This window comes from Aspergillus vadensis (assembly GCF_003184925.1).
Source record: "Aspergillus vadensis CBS 113365 unplaced genomic scaffold BO88scaffold_7, whole genome shotgun sequence".
NCBI lineage: Eukaryota > Fungi > Ascomycota > Eurotiomycetes > Eurotiales > Aspergillaceae > Aspergillus > Aspergillus vadensis.
In genome coordinates this window covers 1-16,361 of record NW_020292045.1, presented here as the reverse complement: position 1 = coordinate 16,361, position 16,361 = coordinate 1, and the positions used below count along the sequence as shown (strand labels likewise).

At 50.6% G+C, this 16,361-nt stretch overlaps 5 protein-coding genes across 5 annotated transcripts; 1 reads left to right on the top strand and 4 right to left on the bottom strand.

Annotated features, from left to right (window-relative positions):
* Positions 1–42: 42 nt before the first annotated feature.
* BO88DRAFT_362220 (cytochrome P450) lies at positions 43–2,265 on the top strand. The gene is made up of 9 exons (XM_025703912.1): positions 43–445; positions 504–539; positions 599–820; positions 886–1,526; positions 1,603–1,714; positions 1,774–1,824; positions 1,879–1,904; positions 1,975–2,048; positions 2,127–2,265. The coding sequence occupies exons 1-9, from the start codon at positions 133–135 to the stop codon at positions 2,179–2,181; spliced, it is 1,530 nt and encodes a 509-aa protein (XP_025564303.1). The 5' UTR covers positions 43–132; the 3' UTR covers positions 2,182–2,265.
* Positions 2,257–3,242, bottom strand: BO88DRAFT_442638 (alpha/beta fold hydrolase; the record flags this gene model as incomplete). The annotated part of the gene is made up of 1 exon (XM_025709967.1): positions 2,257–3,242. The coding sequence occupies exon 1, from the start codon at positions 3,115–3,117 to the stop codon at positions 2,257–2,259; it is 861 nt and encodes a 286-aa protein (XP_025564302.1). The 5' UTR covers positions 3,118–3,242.
* Positions 3,243–3,385: 143 nt separating this feature from the next.
* BO88DRAFT_403498 (uncharacterized protein) lies at positions 3,386–5,221 on the bottom strand. The gene is made up of 3 exons (XM_025706376.1): positions 4,843–5,221; positions 4,567–4,757; positions 3,386–4,401 (listed from the first exon to the last, which is right to left on the bottom strand). The coding sequence occupies exons 1-3, from the start codon at positions 5,006–5,008 to the stop codon at positions 3,667–3,669; spliced, it is 1,092 nt and encodes a 363-aa protein (XP_025564301.1). The 5' UTR covers positions 5,009–5,221; the 3' UTR covers positions 3,386–3,666.
* Positions 5,222–5,471: 250 nt separating this feature from the next.
* BO88DRAFT_434098 (putative cell morphogenesis protein (PAG1)) lies at positions 5,472–13,906 on the bottom strand (the record flags this gene model as incomplete). The annotated part of the gene is made up of 6 exons (XM_025709463.1): positions 5,472–5,562; positions 5,611–9,114; positions 9,170–12,718; positions 12,773–13,524; positions 13,660–13,675; positions 13,778–13,906. The coding sequence occupies 5 exons, from the start codon at positions 13,904–13,906 to the stop codon at positions 5,653–5,655; spliced, it is 7,908 nt and encodes a 2,635-aa protein (XP_025564300.1). The 3' UTR covers positions 5,472–5,562; positions 5,611–5,652.
* A 547-nt stretch (positions 13,907–14,453) lies between these two features.
* Positions 14,454–15,257, bottom strand: BO88DRAFT_249774 (uncharacterized protein). The gene has a single exon (XM_025702205.1). The coding sequence runs from the start codon at positions 15,060–15,062 to the stop codon at positions 14,631–14,633; it is 432 nt and encodes a 143-aa protein (XP_025564299.1). The 5' UTR covers positions 15,063–15,257; the 3' UTR covers positions 14,454–14,630.
* Between the last annotated feature and the right edge of the window lie 1,104 nt (positions 15,258–16,361).

Sequence of the window (16,361 nt, the reverse complement as noted above, 5' to 3'; positions counted from 1 at the left end):
ACAACGTCCTTCCTGGTGCTTATCAATGCCACTGGCTCCCGTGTTATTTAATCGACCTCTTCTTCCTCTATTTCTCTATATGCTCTCCCAAGACTAAATCCAGGTCAATTCATCACCGACCAACTTACCAAGATGGGCCTGCTTAGTGGCTTAACTCGACTTGATTCAACACAAGAATCCATCTCACACTTTCTGCCATATATTGCCTTCTTATCCATCTTCTCGCTTATCACTTATATTCTATATATCCGTTTCTACAGTTCATTAGCTAGAGTCCCCGGCCCCTTCTGGGCCAGTCTTTCGCGATGGTGGCTGGTATTCTTCTCAGACAAAGGCAATATGCATCGATTGTATCCTCGTCTTCATGAGAAGTATGGCAAATTGGTTCGCGTCGGACCAAAAGAAGTCAGTGTGGCGGACTTGGATGCCATCCAGATGATCTATGGTATGGCTGCTTTTCACCAGAGTTTATTCCGTCAAAGCACTGACCCATCAACGTGTAGGAGCTGGCAACAGATTCGCAAAGAGTGATTGGTACAGTGAGTCCACTGACCCTCTCAATTGTACTGATGTCCAATTTGGCTGAGATAAAACAAAGGCGTTTGGCAAGGTCGTCGTAAATTCGATCTCTTTGCAGAACGAAGTGAGATGATCCATGGTGCTCAGCGACGACTCGTCAACAATATCTACTCGATGAGTAGTCTCAAGGACTTTGAGCATGGCGTGGATGCAGTCGTCGAACGACTCATGCAGTGTCTACATGGGCAAGGGCCTGACGCAACTGTTGATATGGGGAAGTGGGTGCAGCTGTTTGCTTTTGGTAAAATTCCCCAGGCAAAATATCTTCAATGCATGTTACCCCCTTCTAAGAAACACAACACGCAGATGTCATTGGAGAAATTACATTCTCCAAATCATTTGGCTTCCTCGAGAACGGAACAGACGGTGGCGCATTCAGTCAGATTGAGAACGCACTTCGCTCGGCTTCCTGGGTGGGCCAAGTGCCCTGGGTTTATTGGCTGCATGATTACATGACGCCTCTCATCGGAAGTCGTTTGGGTATCGCAGCGCGCCATGGTACGATTCGACAGATTGCAGCTCGTGAGATCATGGCCCGTAGAGAGGGGAAGCATGTCGAAGAAGCTAAAGAAGAGCAAGACATCTTATCCAAACTCTTTGACGTGCAGAAGAAGAAAGGAAATCAGCTGTCAGATGATGACGTGCTCTCAATGGCTACGTCGAATGTTTTTGCGGGCTCTGATACCACTGCTATCTCGATCAGATCGATCATCTACCATTTGCTGAGGACGCCGACCTCCCTGAAGAAGCTCAGGGATGAGATTGAAGATCGTAAACGTCAAGGCAGATTTTCGGACCCGGTTACGCTGGACCAGGCGAATGACATGCCGTATCTTCAGGCGTGCATGTGGGAGGGGTTGAGACTGCACCCGGCTGTTGGGATGACTCTGCCTCGTGTTGTTCCTAAGGGGGGAATTGTTATTGATGGGTGCTTTTTGCCGGAGGGGGTAAGATGACTCCAGTACCCATGGCTTGTTGACTGCCCAATGAAGGACTTTGGACTAATACAGGATGAAATATTAGACAACCGTGGGCGTCAACCCCTGGGTCGTCCATCGCGACGCCAGTATATTCGGCGACGATGTGGAAGCATTCCGCCCTGAAAGATGGTTAGGGGAGAAGACAGGCGATATGAGTGAGTCCATAGCTCCACATGTTGTTATGATTCGCTAATCATATCCCTCCTAATATTAGGACGATACTTCTTCGCTTTCGGTGGTGGTTCCCGACTTTGTATCGGAAAGAGTACGTCTACCTCACCATCACCCAACAAGATTTCTATATCTAACTTCCTCACAGATATCAGCTGGATGGAAATGAGCAAGGTAATAGCCACTCAACCTAATGATACCTCTCTCTACAATCGACATTCAACATCAACTAACCGAGAAATAGATGATCCCAACCCTTTTCAACCGCTTCGACATCCAACTCGCGAACCCAGATGAGCCATGGAAGGAAACATGTTGGTACGTATACTACCATCCACCCACAACTCGGATGAAAAACATACCATATCAGCTAAGTCAATACTGACCCTATCTCAGGTGGTTCGTCAAACAAGAAGGTCTTCTAGTCAAACTCTCACCCCGCAAAACATAACCACTACATCCTCACCAACCATATCCCCAAATTACCCCAACTCATCAAACTGTACATACAACCCACCAAGACAAATCAATAATGACTATCCCTCCACTCCCCCACCCTAAAAACCCAATCCCTGACCAACGCCCCAAACACCCCCCTCTCACTCTCATCCACCGGCAACCCATGCGTCCCACGATCCAGCACCGCAAACGTCGCCCTGGGATACTTCTCCAACAGACCCAAACAATCCCTATACCCTACAATTTCATCCTGCCTCCCACAAACCACCAGCGTCGGGGCCATCAACTTCTCCCCACCTGACAACAACTCCTCACTCAACCGATACCTCCCCACATCACCCCTTATCTTATCCAAAACCCCCTTATCAGCCCCCTCCTCCGCAGGAACATACACCTCCCGATACTTCCTCACCAACTCCCCCACATACCCCTCCGTCTGCACCATCACCCTCCCCCCGAGAAGCGTCCTATCCTCCTCATCCAGCCCATCCATGAGTTTCTCATCCCTAACCAACGGCTCAACCCTATCAACATCCCGCTTCGCATCCTCCGGCTCAACAAGCGGCACCCGTAGAAGTAACCCATCTATCTGGTGGATAAATCTCTGAGCGAGTGCACGCGCAAGATACGCCCCGCAGGAGGACCCGACCAACATGAAGCGAGAATCCCCGAGGGTGTTGTCAATGAAGTGCACCAGGTGGTGGTAGATGTCGTCGAGGGAGGTGATGTTTCTTGCTGGCGTGGAGGCCGTTCCTGGGAGGGCGATGTAGATCCGCCTGAGGGGTGTGTTGGAGGGGATACTGGGGAGGGTGGTGAAGATGGGCTCGAAGTCGTGCATTTCTGTTTCGGGAGTCATTTCCCATCCTGGGAGGATGAGGATCGGGTGGCCGGTGGTGGGGCCGTGGGTTTGTGTGGGGAGGGGGGGCATTTTCTTTTCGTGTTGATTTGGGGTATGGGTTTGGTTTCTGGTTCTGGGTTTTGGGTTTTGGGTTTGGTTTTGGTGGTGGGATGGGATGGTTTTGGGTAGAGTACTATGTGAGGGATAGTGGTTGAAGATGAGGGGATGGGTTGGGAGTCATACCGATTAGCACTATTTGTGGATTTGTCAGATCACGCCAGATCATCTATTTGTTTTGTGGGTTGGCTAGTTTAGTTTGGGGCTGGGACTAACTAGTAGTGGATTTGAAGGTTTCAGGGTCAGATACGAGGGTGGGATTCAAGCTAGCTTTGGGCAACTATCCAATACATTGCGCTGTGGGAGGACTTCAATATGTAGTGATAGTGTTGTGGTCGTCATGTATATATAAATGAGATGATAGCTGATAGGGACTTAAATGCATGCAAATCATGAGCAGGTTTGGCAAGCGGAAGAGTCATGGCCAGGTACTCTATGATCCATAATAGAGACCTCATTGCCAGATTGGAAAATTCTTCATTCAGACAATACCAGAGGCAGATGAGCACGTACCAGCCGAGATCATTGCGAGTGTTCCTTCAGCCACTTGTACACCACGGAAAAGTCCTTCCCACGGTGTTCCTCCTCAACAGCATTATACACCTTCTGAGCGGTATCTGCCAGCGCCAAAGGTGTTTGCGACTCCTCCGCAGCAGTAATCGCCAGTCGAAGGTCCTTATTCATTAGACTCACTCCGAACCCTCCCTCGTAACCACGAGATGCCGGTGCCGTCTCGACGACACCTGGCACGGGGTTATTCACTTCCATGGGCCAGCACCGGCCAGTCGACGAATTGACAAGCTCTGCCAAAGCCTTGGGGTCCAACCCCCAGCGCATGCCAAGGTTCATTGCTTCTGCGGTCGCAATGTTGTTGATCGCCAGGATGTAATTGTTCGCCAATTTGCCTGAAACGCCGGCCCCTGGGGCGCCCATGTGCCAGGCCTTCTTTCCCATCATGAGTAGCACGGATCGCACACGGTCAAGCAACTGACCAGTCTGCGAAGTGGCACCGAACATGAAGCTCAATGTGCCAGCACGCGCACCTACGACACCACCCGATACAGGGGCATCGACGAAGCGCCCTTGGGATGTGGTTTGTATGGCGTTTGCGATTTCCTTTGATGACGCAGGATCGATTGTTGATGTATCGATGAACAGACGCTCTTCTTCTAGCGTGGGAAGTTCACCTTCTCGCAAAATAGAGTGATACACATCCTTGACATGCTGCGGCCCTGGAAGGCTGGTGATGATCACGGACTGGACAGTTCATCAGCAAAAAAACCCAATTAAATGCGGGGTTCTCGTGAATGGATATAGCACCCCAAGTAAGTAGCCTTAAAGTAGTGAATAATGCCCGATCACAAAGCCACGTAGGGCTCGCATCGAGCGGTGACAAAACCCAAATCGGAACGATCAACTTACCGACTTTTCCGCAAGTTCCCTCGCCGTCTGAGCCACCAGAACCTCCGAAGCGCCGTTAGTAGCGCCGCTGCTCCTAGCGATTTCTTCTGCTTCCTTCACGAATCTAGACATGTTCTCTTCATTCACGTCTCGAATAATCAAGGTATCCGTCTCGGGAATCTTAGCGCGCAGGTTCTTAGCCATGTTGTAGCCTGTGGTGGACAAAGTAATTGTCAATGTTAATTGAACAATGCCATTGAGAAATGTTGAAGGCTTCCCCGACCTGCCTATACCTACCCATTTGGCCCAGCCCTATGAAACCCCATGTAGCATCCCGTTGCGCAGAAGTCGAAAACGTGCGACCAGACAGAGTGTAGTGTTGCGTGAGACGGCATGTCGAGGGAGATGCTCTGAACAAGGCACCCCTTCCACTGCGAAGGGGCAGAGCACGCGCGAGACTCATTTCAAAAGAGGTGTTACACGATAATGGGAGAGGCTACTCAAGGTATAACAGAAAGAGTAGTGCTAGGAAGAGATAGCATTGGTAGAAGAATGAAGCGTAGTAATCTGGGGGAGCGAGCAGCTGTAAGTTGGAGAACAGCCGAGCACCCCTCGGCCAAGTGGAGTGCTGAAAAGGTGGAACTCCGCTGCTTTCCGAGGCTTTCCATTCTTCAAGTACCTCGAGCCAGGGGCATCATTGGGGAATGACGAATAGAGTTGAGAGTCGACGATCTTCCCTTTCCTGCCTTCAATGCGGGGAAGCCCCAATGCGGTATGGCGTCGGGGAGCGTCACGGGATGGGCCCGCCGCTGGGACCGTGAGGCATCCACTCTCTCCACTGGACATGGCCTGAATTCTACATACTTGCTACATGTCACCATGTTCTCGTCTATATATCTTCTGATTCAATAAATTAATCTATAGATGTCTGTACTACATACGGCCAAGGAAATGATGAAACGAGGGCAGGCGAACAGACGTCAAGGAAGAGTAAACGAAGGAAACATCGACGAATGGGTATGTTGAACGCCAAATCACACCAAGCACCGGCTTACAATATCAAAGCAAAAGAAGGTCGCACGAGGAATAGAGTGATGGTCAGTTCGATCACTGTTGTGCCGGGGAAGATGGGTTGCTCGTGGGCCCCGTCAGATACTCGGCAGGCACCTTGGGCACGCGCGGTGAGCTGGCCGTCTGAGCCATTGCTCGCTGTTGGGCTCGAACCAGATCACGCTGTCTCTCCTTTTCCCGATTCGTAGCTGCCCCGCCGGTGAGTCGTCGCATACCGCTGCGGATCATGGATTCAAGGGATGAGGCCCCGTCCGTGGCACTGCGCGTCTGACTGATAGGATGCGGCATGGCTTGTTTGTGATCAGTCAAGCCGTCCTCTATCTCGTCATCGGATAGGAATGCCGACTCAAATCCGATCAAGGGCGTGTTATGGTGTGCACTAGAACTCTGAGGCGTGAACAAATGATTGACTGGAGACGTGACGGAGCGCGTGTGGGAAACGGGCCGTGCAGTTTGGCTCTGAGGCTGAGGCGTGAATGTCCCAGGAGATGGTGTTCCCATGCTGTCAAAGCGCAGATTGGACGGACGGGACTCAGCAAGTCCATTATGGAAAGAGGACGTTGAGGCGGTTCGGGCAAGAGACTTGCGGAGGATTGGCGCAGTTTGCTGATCGTACAGATTGGCGTTGGTATCGGCAAATGTACCAGTAAAGCCCCGTAGGGTTGGATCGGAAATAGGGTCCAGTGTTGCGTGCACCGGGTCCGTCTCCTCGAAGAAATCGTCTAGACTGTCTAGCTTCTGAACGATGTCCCCCATGTTGCCGTCCGTTTGCGTATCGATAGATTTCATCGTGTCCGCCCGCATGGGGAAGAACGTGTCATTATACTCGTCGGCGTGGAATTCCACCTCAGAGGGTGCTGTCTCCTGCACTTCCATACGGTCAACCTCCGCGCAAGTGTAGAACACTGCATGGACATTGTGTCGGGTGATGCTTGATTGCGTCGCGGGCATGGGTATCGACCATCCGGTGGGCTCCGGTATACCATACAAGCTCTGCACGCGCTCGTACTCCTTCCGGATAGCCCGAGAAGACGACGAGGAAGCCATGCTCATCCGGATGTGATGCTTCTCCATTGGATTGGCCGAGACGGTCATGATGTGGTCCATGACCTGCAAAGCTTGGGGACAGAGATCCGTTTGTAGCAGTCGCAAGAGAGGAGAGATCAGATCAGGCCCATGACACGTCACTTCACCCCGACGCATGTCCATGTCAGGTAACAGCACGCATAGTATTTTCATGACCTTGACGCGGAACCAGTTTGTGGTATTCGTCAGCAGCCCCATGAGGAAAATAAGACTTTGAACATCCTGGCGAGGGAAGTAATAGGAACGAATCTCCGTAATGATATGGTTCAGGAAATCGTTCTCCGCCTTGTATTGGCCGTTCGCAAACCCGAGCAATGAAGCTGCTAGTCGGGGGCATCTTTCACTTTCAGCGACCCTTGCCAGCAGTGTCGCGCGCGCCAATGTCTTGGGATCGTCAACATCGGAGTCAAATTGACGCAAAAAGTGAGACAGGTTCGCTAATATGGCAAATAGTAACCTGTTACCATCACCAATGAGCTCGTTGTTTGGAAGAGCACTTAGTCGGTGCAGGATGTCCAGTGTTCGATTCAACGATTCAGATGACTTGAGACCCTTGTAGATCAAATCCTGGAGACCATCAAAGCCACCTTCCCACTTTGGCGGCTGGCCTTTGATGAGCTCTGAAACTACCATTGGGTCACTCATGTCGACACGGTCCAGGAACTTCTCAAGCATGCCGACGCTTTCAATAAACTCCGTTTCGTGTATGGTATTCAAGCACGCACATGTAGTCCAGAACAGCTGAGGATACCGCAACAGGTCAGTAGGGGCCAGAGAGCTGATAATGATCTTAAGCGTCGTGAGGATTTCCATGGAGAAAGTTCGATAGTCCGACTCTTCATCTGCAATAGTGTTCGACAGACGAGCCAACATATCAGCCAGCATCCGGGAGTCGAGAGACATGGATATGCAACGAAACACTTGGAACGACCGACAGGCGAGATGTCGCACTGGGCATGACGTCGCCCAGTTCAACGCCTCTTTCGCCCATAGGTCGTTCAGCCCTTCATAACCAAGGCTGAAGAAACCGACTACTTGGCGAGTGACAGAGGCCATTGATGGCGGAACACGGCTGCCGTCCTCTTCATCTTCTTTGTCACTGGCGTCTTCGTATTCCCACACAACCTTCGGGTCGCTCTTACGGATTGATTCCACAAAGTCTTCAATGGACTGCCGTGTTTCGATAGGCGCGTCATCCTCGACCTTTGCAGCGATCAACTCGTGTATCAGATGAACCAGCATTTCCCTGGCCTGCTCTTGCACAGTGAGCGTGTAATGGTCCCAGAGTATAAGAACAACATGAAGTAATTTAACCAAATCGTCCATGGTCAGTGTAACTGGCGCAACCATCAAGTCAACGAGAAAAATCAGCGCGACTTGGCCCAGGGAAAGGCCAGCTTGCTTGTTCCCAACAGGAAGTACTGTTCCGAGGTCTGTGACATAAGGTAGGCTTCTGATATCAGGTGGCGCTGGCGTGATATCTTTCCTTTCTTGTACCATGTGCTTAGGCACGACCTGCAACAAGAAAAACTCAATAACCTTGGAGCCTGCGGGAGTTCCTGCCAGGAACACAACAACCTGTTTGGCATAATCCACAAAGTTCTGCTCTTTGCGTTCCAAACAGAGACTAATGATGAAGTCAAGCACTAACTGTACGTTGCCACCATGCGGGCCGGTGGCCAGAGCTTGCCAAAGGGCCTGAACCTCGTTTGGAAGAATAGTACTGCAGCGGATCGTAATCTCAAACAGGTTGGCCAGAAGCATATATGACTTAGCTGTTGGGCCGCCATTGGGGTCGACTTGAAGCTCCATTGTCTGGACCCACGGAAGGATGGCAGCCACCATGTTCCGCTGGCTGTCCGGCCGCAGATTCCGAAAGTGCAATGAAAACTCGGAGAAGAGAGTGAAGGCCAGGTCAGAGTGTTGCTTCGCCAAACGTTTCGAGGTCTCGAATTGCGCAAGCTTGTAGACGGCGGTCGTCTTGTCGGAAATGCTGATATCGAAGTCTTGTAATCTTGAACTCTTCTGTTGTCGCTCTTCCAAAATCCGAAGCAGCTTAGCAGACTTCATTCTGATCTCCCGTTTCGGGCTACCAAGTGTAACAAGTACGGCACCCAAGATTCTCCAAAACCCAAGCGGATAATCCTTATGCTCGATAAGCACTTTGGTTACGACTTCAAAGTAGCTCTCCAATGCCTTCGGTCGCTCTGTGACATAGCACATCTCGATGGACCGTTCCAACAAGTATGAGTGCTCCTTATTGTGGATGATTAAATTTTTCAGGGCCCGTCTACCAATGGCGTGCCACTTGTCACTGATTGTGTTGAAAATAATATCAACCCAAGAAAGCATCCGGCCCACGTCAAATTGGAGCACCGACCCGCTCTCTGTTGTAATACTGATCGGCCCAGCCTACAGAAGTCAGTTGGTAGCCCCCGCATAGAATGAGAAAGTCAGAACAACTTACACATAGTGATGCCATTGCACTGAGGGCTGCTGCGCGCAAGTTCTTCTTCTCTATCTCCATGGCTGCGGCAGTATTACGCAATTCGCCAGCTTCATGGTTCTGTGAGATGGCATTTCTCCGCATTGTCTCCTCGCGTTGCGAGATCTGGGACTGATTAGGCGAGTATCCGCACCAGTCCTCCATAAGAGAGAAGGAAGACTTTCTTGACTCGAAAGGTATCCAGCGAGAGGGGTCTTTGGTACGATTGATACCCTCGAAGAGCTCCTCCATAAGCCCGCAGTAGTGGAAGCGAAGACGCTGAAACTCCCAGTCGTTCTGCACCTCGGCATCACTCAAGAATATCCGCAAGTCCTTTGCATAGGTGACAAGGTTGTTGACAATCCAGTCATCGTTGTAGACTTCGGGTTCTTTGAGGAAGTGGGACGTTAGTTTATAAACATGCGTAACTTCAGTCCGCAACCGGTCTGTCTTGCGATTGCGCCGTGGGCTGCTCGGAGAACGATAATGTGTACCAATCCGGACCTTAGCTTCTTCGTTGCACGTCGTAACGGCGTACTGTAGAGATTCGAGTAGGGTGCGGTATAGGTTCATGTTGATCGAGCCTAGGGCAATCACTATAGCGTTTCGTATAGAAGAACGCTCGGCTGATAGCAACGGGATCACAAAGGCAAAGAGGCTTCGGGCGGAGCTTATTTTATCCTGCGACTGTTGTGACCCTTTCGATCCCTTCCGTGCATGCTGAGCGTTTGCCAGTTGACTCTGGGACTGTGCGCCTACGCTGTTGAGGGTGGTACAGGCCATGACCAAATACAGTTTCCACTGCTCAATCAAGATCTCGGCGGTTGTGTTACTCCTACCGAATGAGCGAGCTTGAATGGCATCAATCGGACCGTATTGAGGATACTGAGGACTCTCCGCAAGCGACGTAATGGTCTTGTGCATCAGGACAAGTCTCGCACACACGATCTCACGGCCCAACGTCACAGCGAAAGGACAGGTCTCGAAGCTAATCCGAATGATATTGGGAAAAACCTTCGACCATAGTGTAGAGTCATAGGAGACTTCACTGCTGCACAGCTCAATCAGCGTGTTTTGAGTGGCGCTTCTTCGCTTGCCTTTCTGGATGCGACTCCTCTCAGCCACAGTTAATTGTTCGTCATTGACGTCCAATATCTGTTGCGAGTCGGCCTCCAGGATCCGGATGATTCGCGTATTCTCCTTGCCGAGGGCGCTGTCAAATTCCGTAATAAGGCGGAGCACGGTGATCGCAAAAGCGCGAACCCTCCTCGATTGCGAGCAAAGGAAGAATAAGCCGTGGGACTCCACCTCCTCGACCTGGGCGAGAACGCTGGAAAGGTCCAATTGCAGAGCTCTGCTCCCAGTACCAGACTTATCGCCAGAGTCCGCCGCTGCATCTTTAGTCTTCTGCTTGATCTCCTCAATCCAGATCCTCAGCAACTCGACATACAATCTCAATGTAGATTCGATGTGGCCTGGCCCAAGCATGCCTTCGTCTGACATGGTGGAATATCTCGCGTCGAAATTGAATATAAACCTTGCGAAACCGATCGTCACCTGCTGGGCATGAGATTGCCGTGCAATTGCTTTCAGAGACTCGGCAGATGAGGACGCTATGTTTGTTTGAACATGAGCAGTGCCAGTACAAAGCAGATTGATAAGAGAATTGAATGGTATACGATCGGATAAACAGCGAGGCAGGGCTTGGACCGCGACGTGAAGAAGATCGTAGAAGCCCTGTCTCTGATCTAGAATGTTAGGATGGTCATCCCGTCTTCCAAAACTGAAGGCCTCCGCAATCGGGGTCTTGGGAGTTGTCCCGCCGAATTTCTCATCCAGTGCTGCCTGTCCTCCGAAAGTGTTGTCGCATAAAAGAGTTATCTTGCCAAGGATGTCACAGAACCGGAAATAATAGTCTCTGACATTCTCATTCAGTCTTGCTGTGTTTACAGGCCGTGATACTGCATCCTCCCTATTCCCTCGGGTATTTGGAAGCCGGGGATCAGCCAGGAACTGAGGACGGTGGAGATAGGTTGGAGAGGACATGTCGGTAAACGGGTTGGGGATCGAACCGGTGGGCACGGGAGGGCAAAGCTGATCAGAATTCTCGATGTCTGTCATGATGGCGAGGAAAGACCTGATTCCAATCACCATCTTTTCCGGCTCCATTTGTTCGATCTTTAGCTCTTTCCCGGAAAGGAATAGATCCGAGCTGATCATTTGAAAGATGATGCTTCTGAAACAGACGTCAGGATGCTTAAACCCAATCATCCGTATTAGTTGGATAAGAGGCTCTGCAACGGCCGGTTCTGTACTCAGATATGTCCTTTTGCCGGGCGGAAGCGCGATTTTGGACACTTCGTCGACTTTACGCAGTGTAGCTGTGGGCGATTCTGAATACCGGAAGAAGTAGGTCCACAGCAAGCGACACATTGCCTGTAGGGCAGGCCCTCTTGTTGGCCGGTCTTTTAATCTCGGTGGGAGCGACTGGACCAGTGAAAGCCACTGTGAGGAAAAGTTTTCCTTCGTCGACACGCACAAAAGCAGCACATGGAGGGGGAAAGCCACAGTCCAATGACGAGGCTTGGTTAGCATCTGTGACAAACGGGACTGGACCAGCTCTATAAAGTCTTTCCACTTGGGCAACGTCAAGTCAGAGTTGGGACTTGCAGCCACAGGTAGGAGTAACTTTTCAAAGATATAACAATATGCCTGTTTGACCCGTTGCCCATGAGAATTACCGAACAATCGGGCCAGTGAGCGTAAGAATTCGCAAGAGCGAGCCCATGAGTCGGGTTGTGTCTTAACCCGAATATGCCTCATACCTAGGATTAGAAGTTCGGCTTTGGCGTCACCATCTCTGGAAGGCCCACGAAGTGTTTCATCCTTCTGAATTTTTTCGAGCTCTGCTAAAAACCGAGCTGTGACGCTTGTGAAGTTGTTTTCGCTCATGATCCCTAGCACTTGGGAGTAAATCCTCCAGTTCGCCATGCGAAGAGGCGAAGCTGAGATCTGTTCGGGGTCTACTGTTTTGAGTTGACCGAAGACGATATCCTCTAAGCGGTCCGCCATGTCCAATGTGATCGAAGCAAGACTGCTCTGGTTGAATATCTCGATCAAAACCCTGCAAACCAGGTAAACGGACACCGTCGCACGCCGCTCCGCCAAGATGACATCGTCGTGCCGGGAGTACAGTGTAGTCGCAGGAGACGCTGAGTCGGTCTGGGAAGCCGATTCCGCGATGATCTGGGGTGGCTCGGTGTTGCGGCGTATCAGGGACCCATTTTCGGATGTAGTCTTCTGACCAGCGGCCTGTTTGGCCACAATGGCAGCATCGCCTTTGGCCTTTCGCCATAGCATGATCGTATCAATCAGAGGCTTCGGTTTCTCTCGCGCGATATGACCCAAAGCAGAGATCAATTGATCAAAGTTCGAATCGACGCCCGGTCCGCATACCTCTTCAACTGGCGCGTCTGACTCACCCAGCTTCATTATAGCCTGGTTGATCTTGTTGTCCGCTTGACCTACAAACTAGGGCCACTGTCAGCAGTCGGGTCAAGCTCGGCGAAACAGGTTTACACTTACGGAATTGAAGAGATGGTGCAAAGCGTATTCCCCGACCGTTTTCGACTCTGCTCCAAAATGGTGCCTCGAGTGCGAACGGCTATGGGAGCGCTCCTGCCACGGCTTTCCGTTGGAGTTCATTCTCCTGTGAGCTGTACTCGCCAGGGTCCCATCAGCGACATCATCCGTATCTCTATCCTCTATGGTGCTTAGTGTGCCCTGCAGACTGTGCACCGCTCCATTGGCCCCTTGGGCCTGGAAGCCCGAGTGTCCCTCGTTCTGCTCCATTCGTACAGCGCCTGTGCCTTCTGGTTCGGGAGCACCACCACGGCCGAGCGAAGCGATCAATTCGGGGCTGAGCGGGCTTGTAGAGGTTGTAGAGGCAGCGAAACTGGGATTTCGGGAGTGTTGGATTCCATGGACAATCGAGGTATTTCGATGATGACCGTAAGAGTTGGATGGTCTCCTCTCCAAGCCGACATCGTACCCAAGACCAGACCTTCCAGCGCTTGGTTCGGGACTTTTGGAATGGGAGTTGCCGCGCCGAGTGTGTTGAGGTTGTGAGGATGAAGGGGTTAAGGCGGATAGGTCGGCACCTCCTCTGACCGTGGAGGTTTCCCGACTGTGCACGGTGGACGATGGCGTACTTCTCGTGACAAGGCGTTCTGGTGGAGTTGAAAAGCTATGGTGCGACACAGGGCTCGAATCGTCAGGGATGAGGGGCAATGGCGTTGGCTGGATGGGACCAGCCTTGATCGACGGATGTGAAGCCACTACCACGAACAACAAGTTAGACGCGCGATTATCCAATCACTCAGATCCATTAGAAGCGATAGATAGCAGGGTTAAGACCATCACGATGAGAACCCGTTAAATCCGACCGAGCGAAAGAAGACGGAGTCACGTACTGCTGTTGTCCGACGTCTGTCCGGGTTCAAACGCCACTCATTGCCTGCTAGTGCTCTCTTCAGTTGGAGCGAAAGAACCTGGGTGCACTTGCGAACAGTGCATGGTTATCTTCCGCACATTAAATTGGAGGCGAATGCGATGAATAGGGTGGTTGTCTGGGATTGAGGTAGCGTTACTTGAGCTTTGTTGCTGGAGCAGCTTCCAGCCTTTGCTCGCGACCGGAGAGGCTCTGAGCACGGGGACCATACCGGCCCCCGAGGATCAAATTCAGGAAAGAAAATCAGCACATCAGAATGATCCTAGGAACCATTCGCTCATTACACCATTCCACGCTTTTATTATGCATAATTAAGGGGGAATTTTTTTTTTTTTTGAAATCCTTGTCTTTGTTTCTTTGAGAGGGACTTCCTATGTCTCAGTATATAGTATAGTCGGCCATGTTGACGATACTCACCCCCAGCCAATCTTATCGGTAGATAAGAAGCACCCCGAAACTTTGGTTCCAGTCAGACTAGTAGTCGAGGAGTCATCTTCAGCAGTATGGCTGCTGATCTACATGAGTAGGATGCATTCATATGCTGTAACACACTGCATTCTTCAATTTCCACACCATTGACTTTATCAGATGCCTGACCAACAAGGTTGTCATAGCCGATCATGATATGAGAAACAAGTAGAAGCCGTAAGACTCCCAAATACCAGAACTCTTGAGATGGACACTATAAGTAAAATTATGAACTTTGGCTGCTAGCAGTAATTACTGCTCGCAATGTCTGTTACTCACCATAATAGTCCTGGTACAAGAAGAATGCAATTGCTTTTAGAGAGAATGACCAGTGCGGAGACAGCCAAGAATACTATGATCCGCAAATTAATCTTGTGAAGAATGCAAACCAATATATAGCGAAGCATCCCCGGACAGTACTCTCACATGTAATATGCTGGCAACTTCCATCCCGAGTGATATAAGTCAATTGATGATGAGCTTACGAAAGCCGTTTTCCATTAGTAGTACTGTGCTTACCAGTATGACCAGAACTAGGGATAGAGGATTCGTATAGATATGGGTCGCATATACGGAGTAGCAGGCACGATGACATGAAGCCCACAACAGTCTGACACAACACACTCCTTCAACTCCAATAATACGAAGAAAAGAGTTTGAGGTATACCAGCAGGCTTTGATGACTGTAGCAGCAAGTCCAAGTCCTATAGAATAAATAGCTGATAACACTGGTATCATTTCAGATTGTTCCAAGATGGTGCGGAATTCGTCCGCGAGAAGGGTTGCCAGTGTATGCAGAGCATTTGGTGCACTAACCCGTACACAAAGTGCGGAACGGGTGCAACTTCCCCAGGAGCGGTAAACAGGCAGAAGATGTGCCGCAGTCACGAGCAGCATTATCCATGGTCAGCCACCTGCCTCAGCGTCGACACGCAGGGGGGTCGGATTGAGCAGATGGGGTCTTCTAGAGAATCCTAGCAGACAGCTGACAGAATTGGCTGTCGGTGTGCGTATTTTGAAGTCGGTATACGACGCATAAAGGATCGGATATGCATGGACTACAGAGAACATACTAGTAGGTAACCATCTTAAGTTCTTGTACCTGAATCCTGTTTTCTTCCCTTATTGGCAATTGGATCAGGAAACTATGATTCGCAGTTCATTTGACTGGAACTCCAGATCTTCGGACACTCCGGACTTGCCACCTCCACGGGGTTGCGGGAGAACGGCACAGAGAGATGCCTTCATATGCCAGTCAATCACAAGAATTACTGAAAGTGGCACAGGATGTGGAAAGGCGGAACTCGGTTAGCAGAGGAACTCGGCAGCGAGTTACGGAAGATCGCCCCAGATGAAACAGAGGAACAACTGGTCATTACCGGCTGCGCCTTCATGGCTCAAGGGCCTCCGCCGCCACTTTCCATCGTCTCTCAGCCAAGCCAGGGCCGAAGTCCCCTTCCGAACCAGACGCCATCTCGGTCAACGGTCGGCCAATGGGATTTCCCCACTATGAGGGAAGGCAATATAGTACTAGTAGTATGATAGATAAATAAAAGGAGAGAGATAGACCGTCAGGATGCTCTGACTATTACTTTGACTTCAATTTTAGAGTTGTACTACACATCCTCCCTACGTTTCTTTCCTCGGAAGGTTTGAGTCACAGATCGTTGTCTTTCGAAACCCTCCGGCAACCGCTCTCTTAACTAGCGATACTTTCCCATATCAGTGGCAGTGTCTAGTAGTAGTTCAATACTACTACTGCCAACAGACTCACAGTACTACTGTGTAGTAATATCAGATAGTGTTTCTCGACCCTGATACGAGAGATCTGATAAGTGCTCAACAAATCGGAGTAACAGAAGGACAAGCAGTTGTTGGAGTACTACTGGTCCGTGTCAGAGACCCGGACAGGATCAGCATCTCCGAAACCGAGCCTCCGAGGCGAAAAGGCCACCATCGCCTCAGGCTGCCACCACCTCTTGCTCTTTCTCTGTCTCTCTTTCTCCTCTCGTGTCCGTCGATCGTCTCCATCCGCTTCCCGGCTCACGCCCCCAAATTATGCGGTCTGCTTAGCAGTGGGTTCGGCCTCTCTGTTCTTCCTGGATCACACCACGGCTTACTTTCTTATCCTCTTCCTTCTCCTCTCTTTCCTTCTTCTTCTGTTTCCCACCCTTTCTTTCTTTTTCTTGTTATCCC

Coding starts and splice junctions, on each gene's coding strand:
- BO88DRAFT_362220 (XM_025703912.1), top strand. CDS start 133: ATGGGCCTGCTTAGTGGCTTAACTCGACTTGATTCAACACAAGAATCC. Junction 1,715..1,773: donor GGAGAAGACAGGCGATATGA/GTGAGTCCATAG, acceptor TCCTAATATTAG/GACGATACTTCTTCGCTTTC. Junction 1,905..1,974: donor GCTGGATGGAAATGAGCAAG/GTAATAGCCACT, acceptor ACCGAGAAATAG/ATGATCCCAACCCTTTTCAA.
- BO88DRAFT_403498 (XM_025706376.1), bottom strand. CDS start 5,008: ATGAGTCTCGCGCGTGCTCTGCCCCTTCGCAGTGGAAGGGGTGCCTTG. Junction 4,758..4,842: donor CATAGGGCTGGGCCAAATGG/GTAGGTATAGGC, acceptor TGTCCACCACAG/GCTACAACATGGCTAAGAAC. Junction 4,402..4,566: donor GGGAACTTGCGGAAAAGTCG/GTAAGTTGATCG, acceptor TGAACTGTCCAG/TCCGTGATCATCACCAGCCT.
- BO88DRAFT_249774 (XM_025702205.1), bottom strand. CDS start 15,062: ATGCTGCTCGTGACTGCGGCACATCTTCTGCCTGTTTACCGCTCCTGG.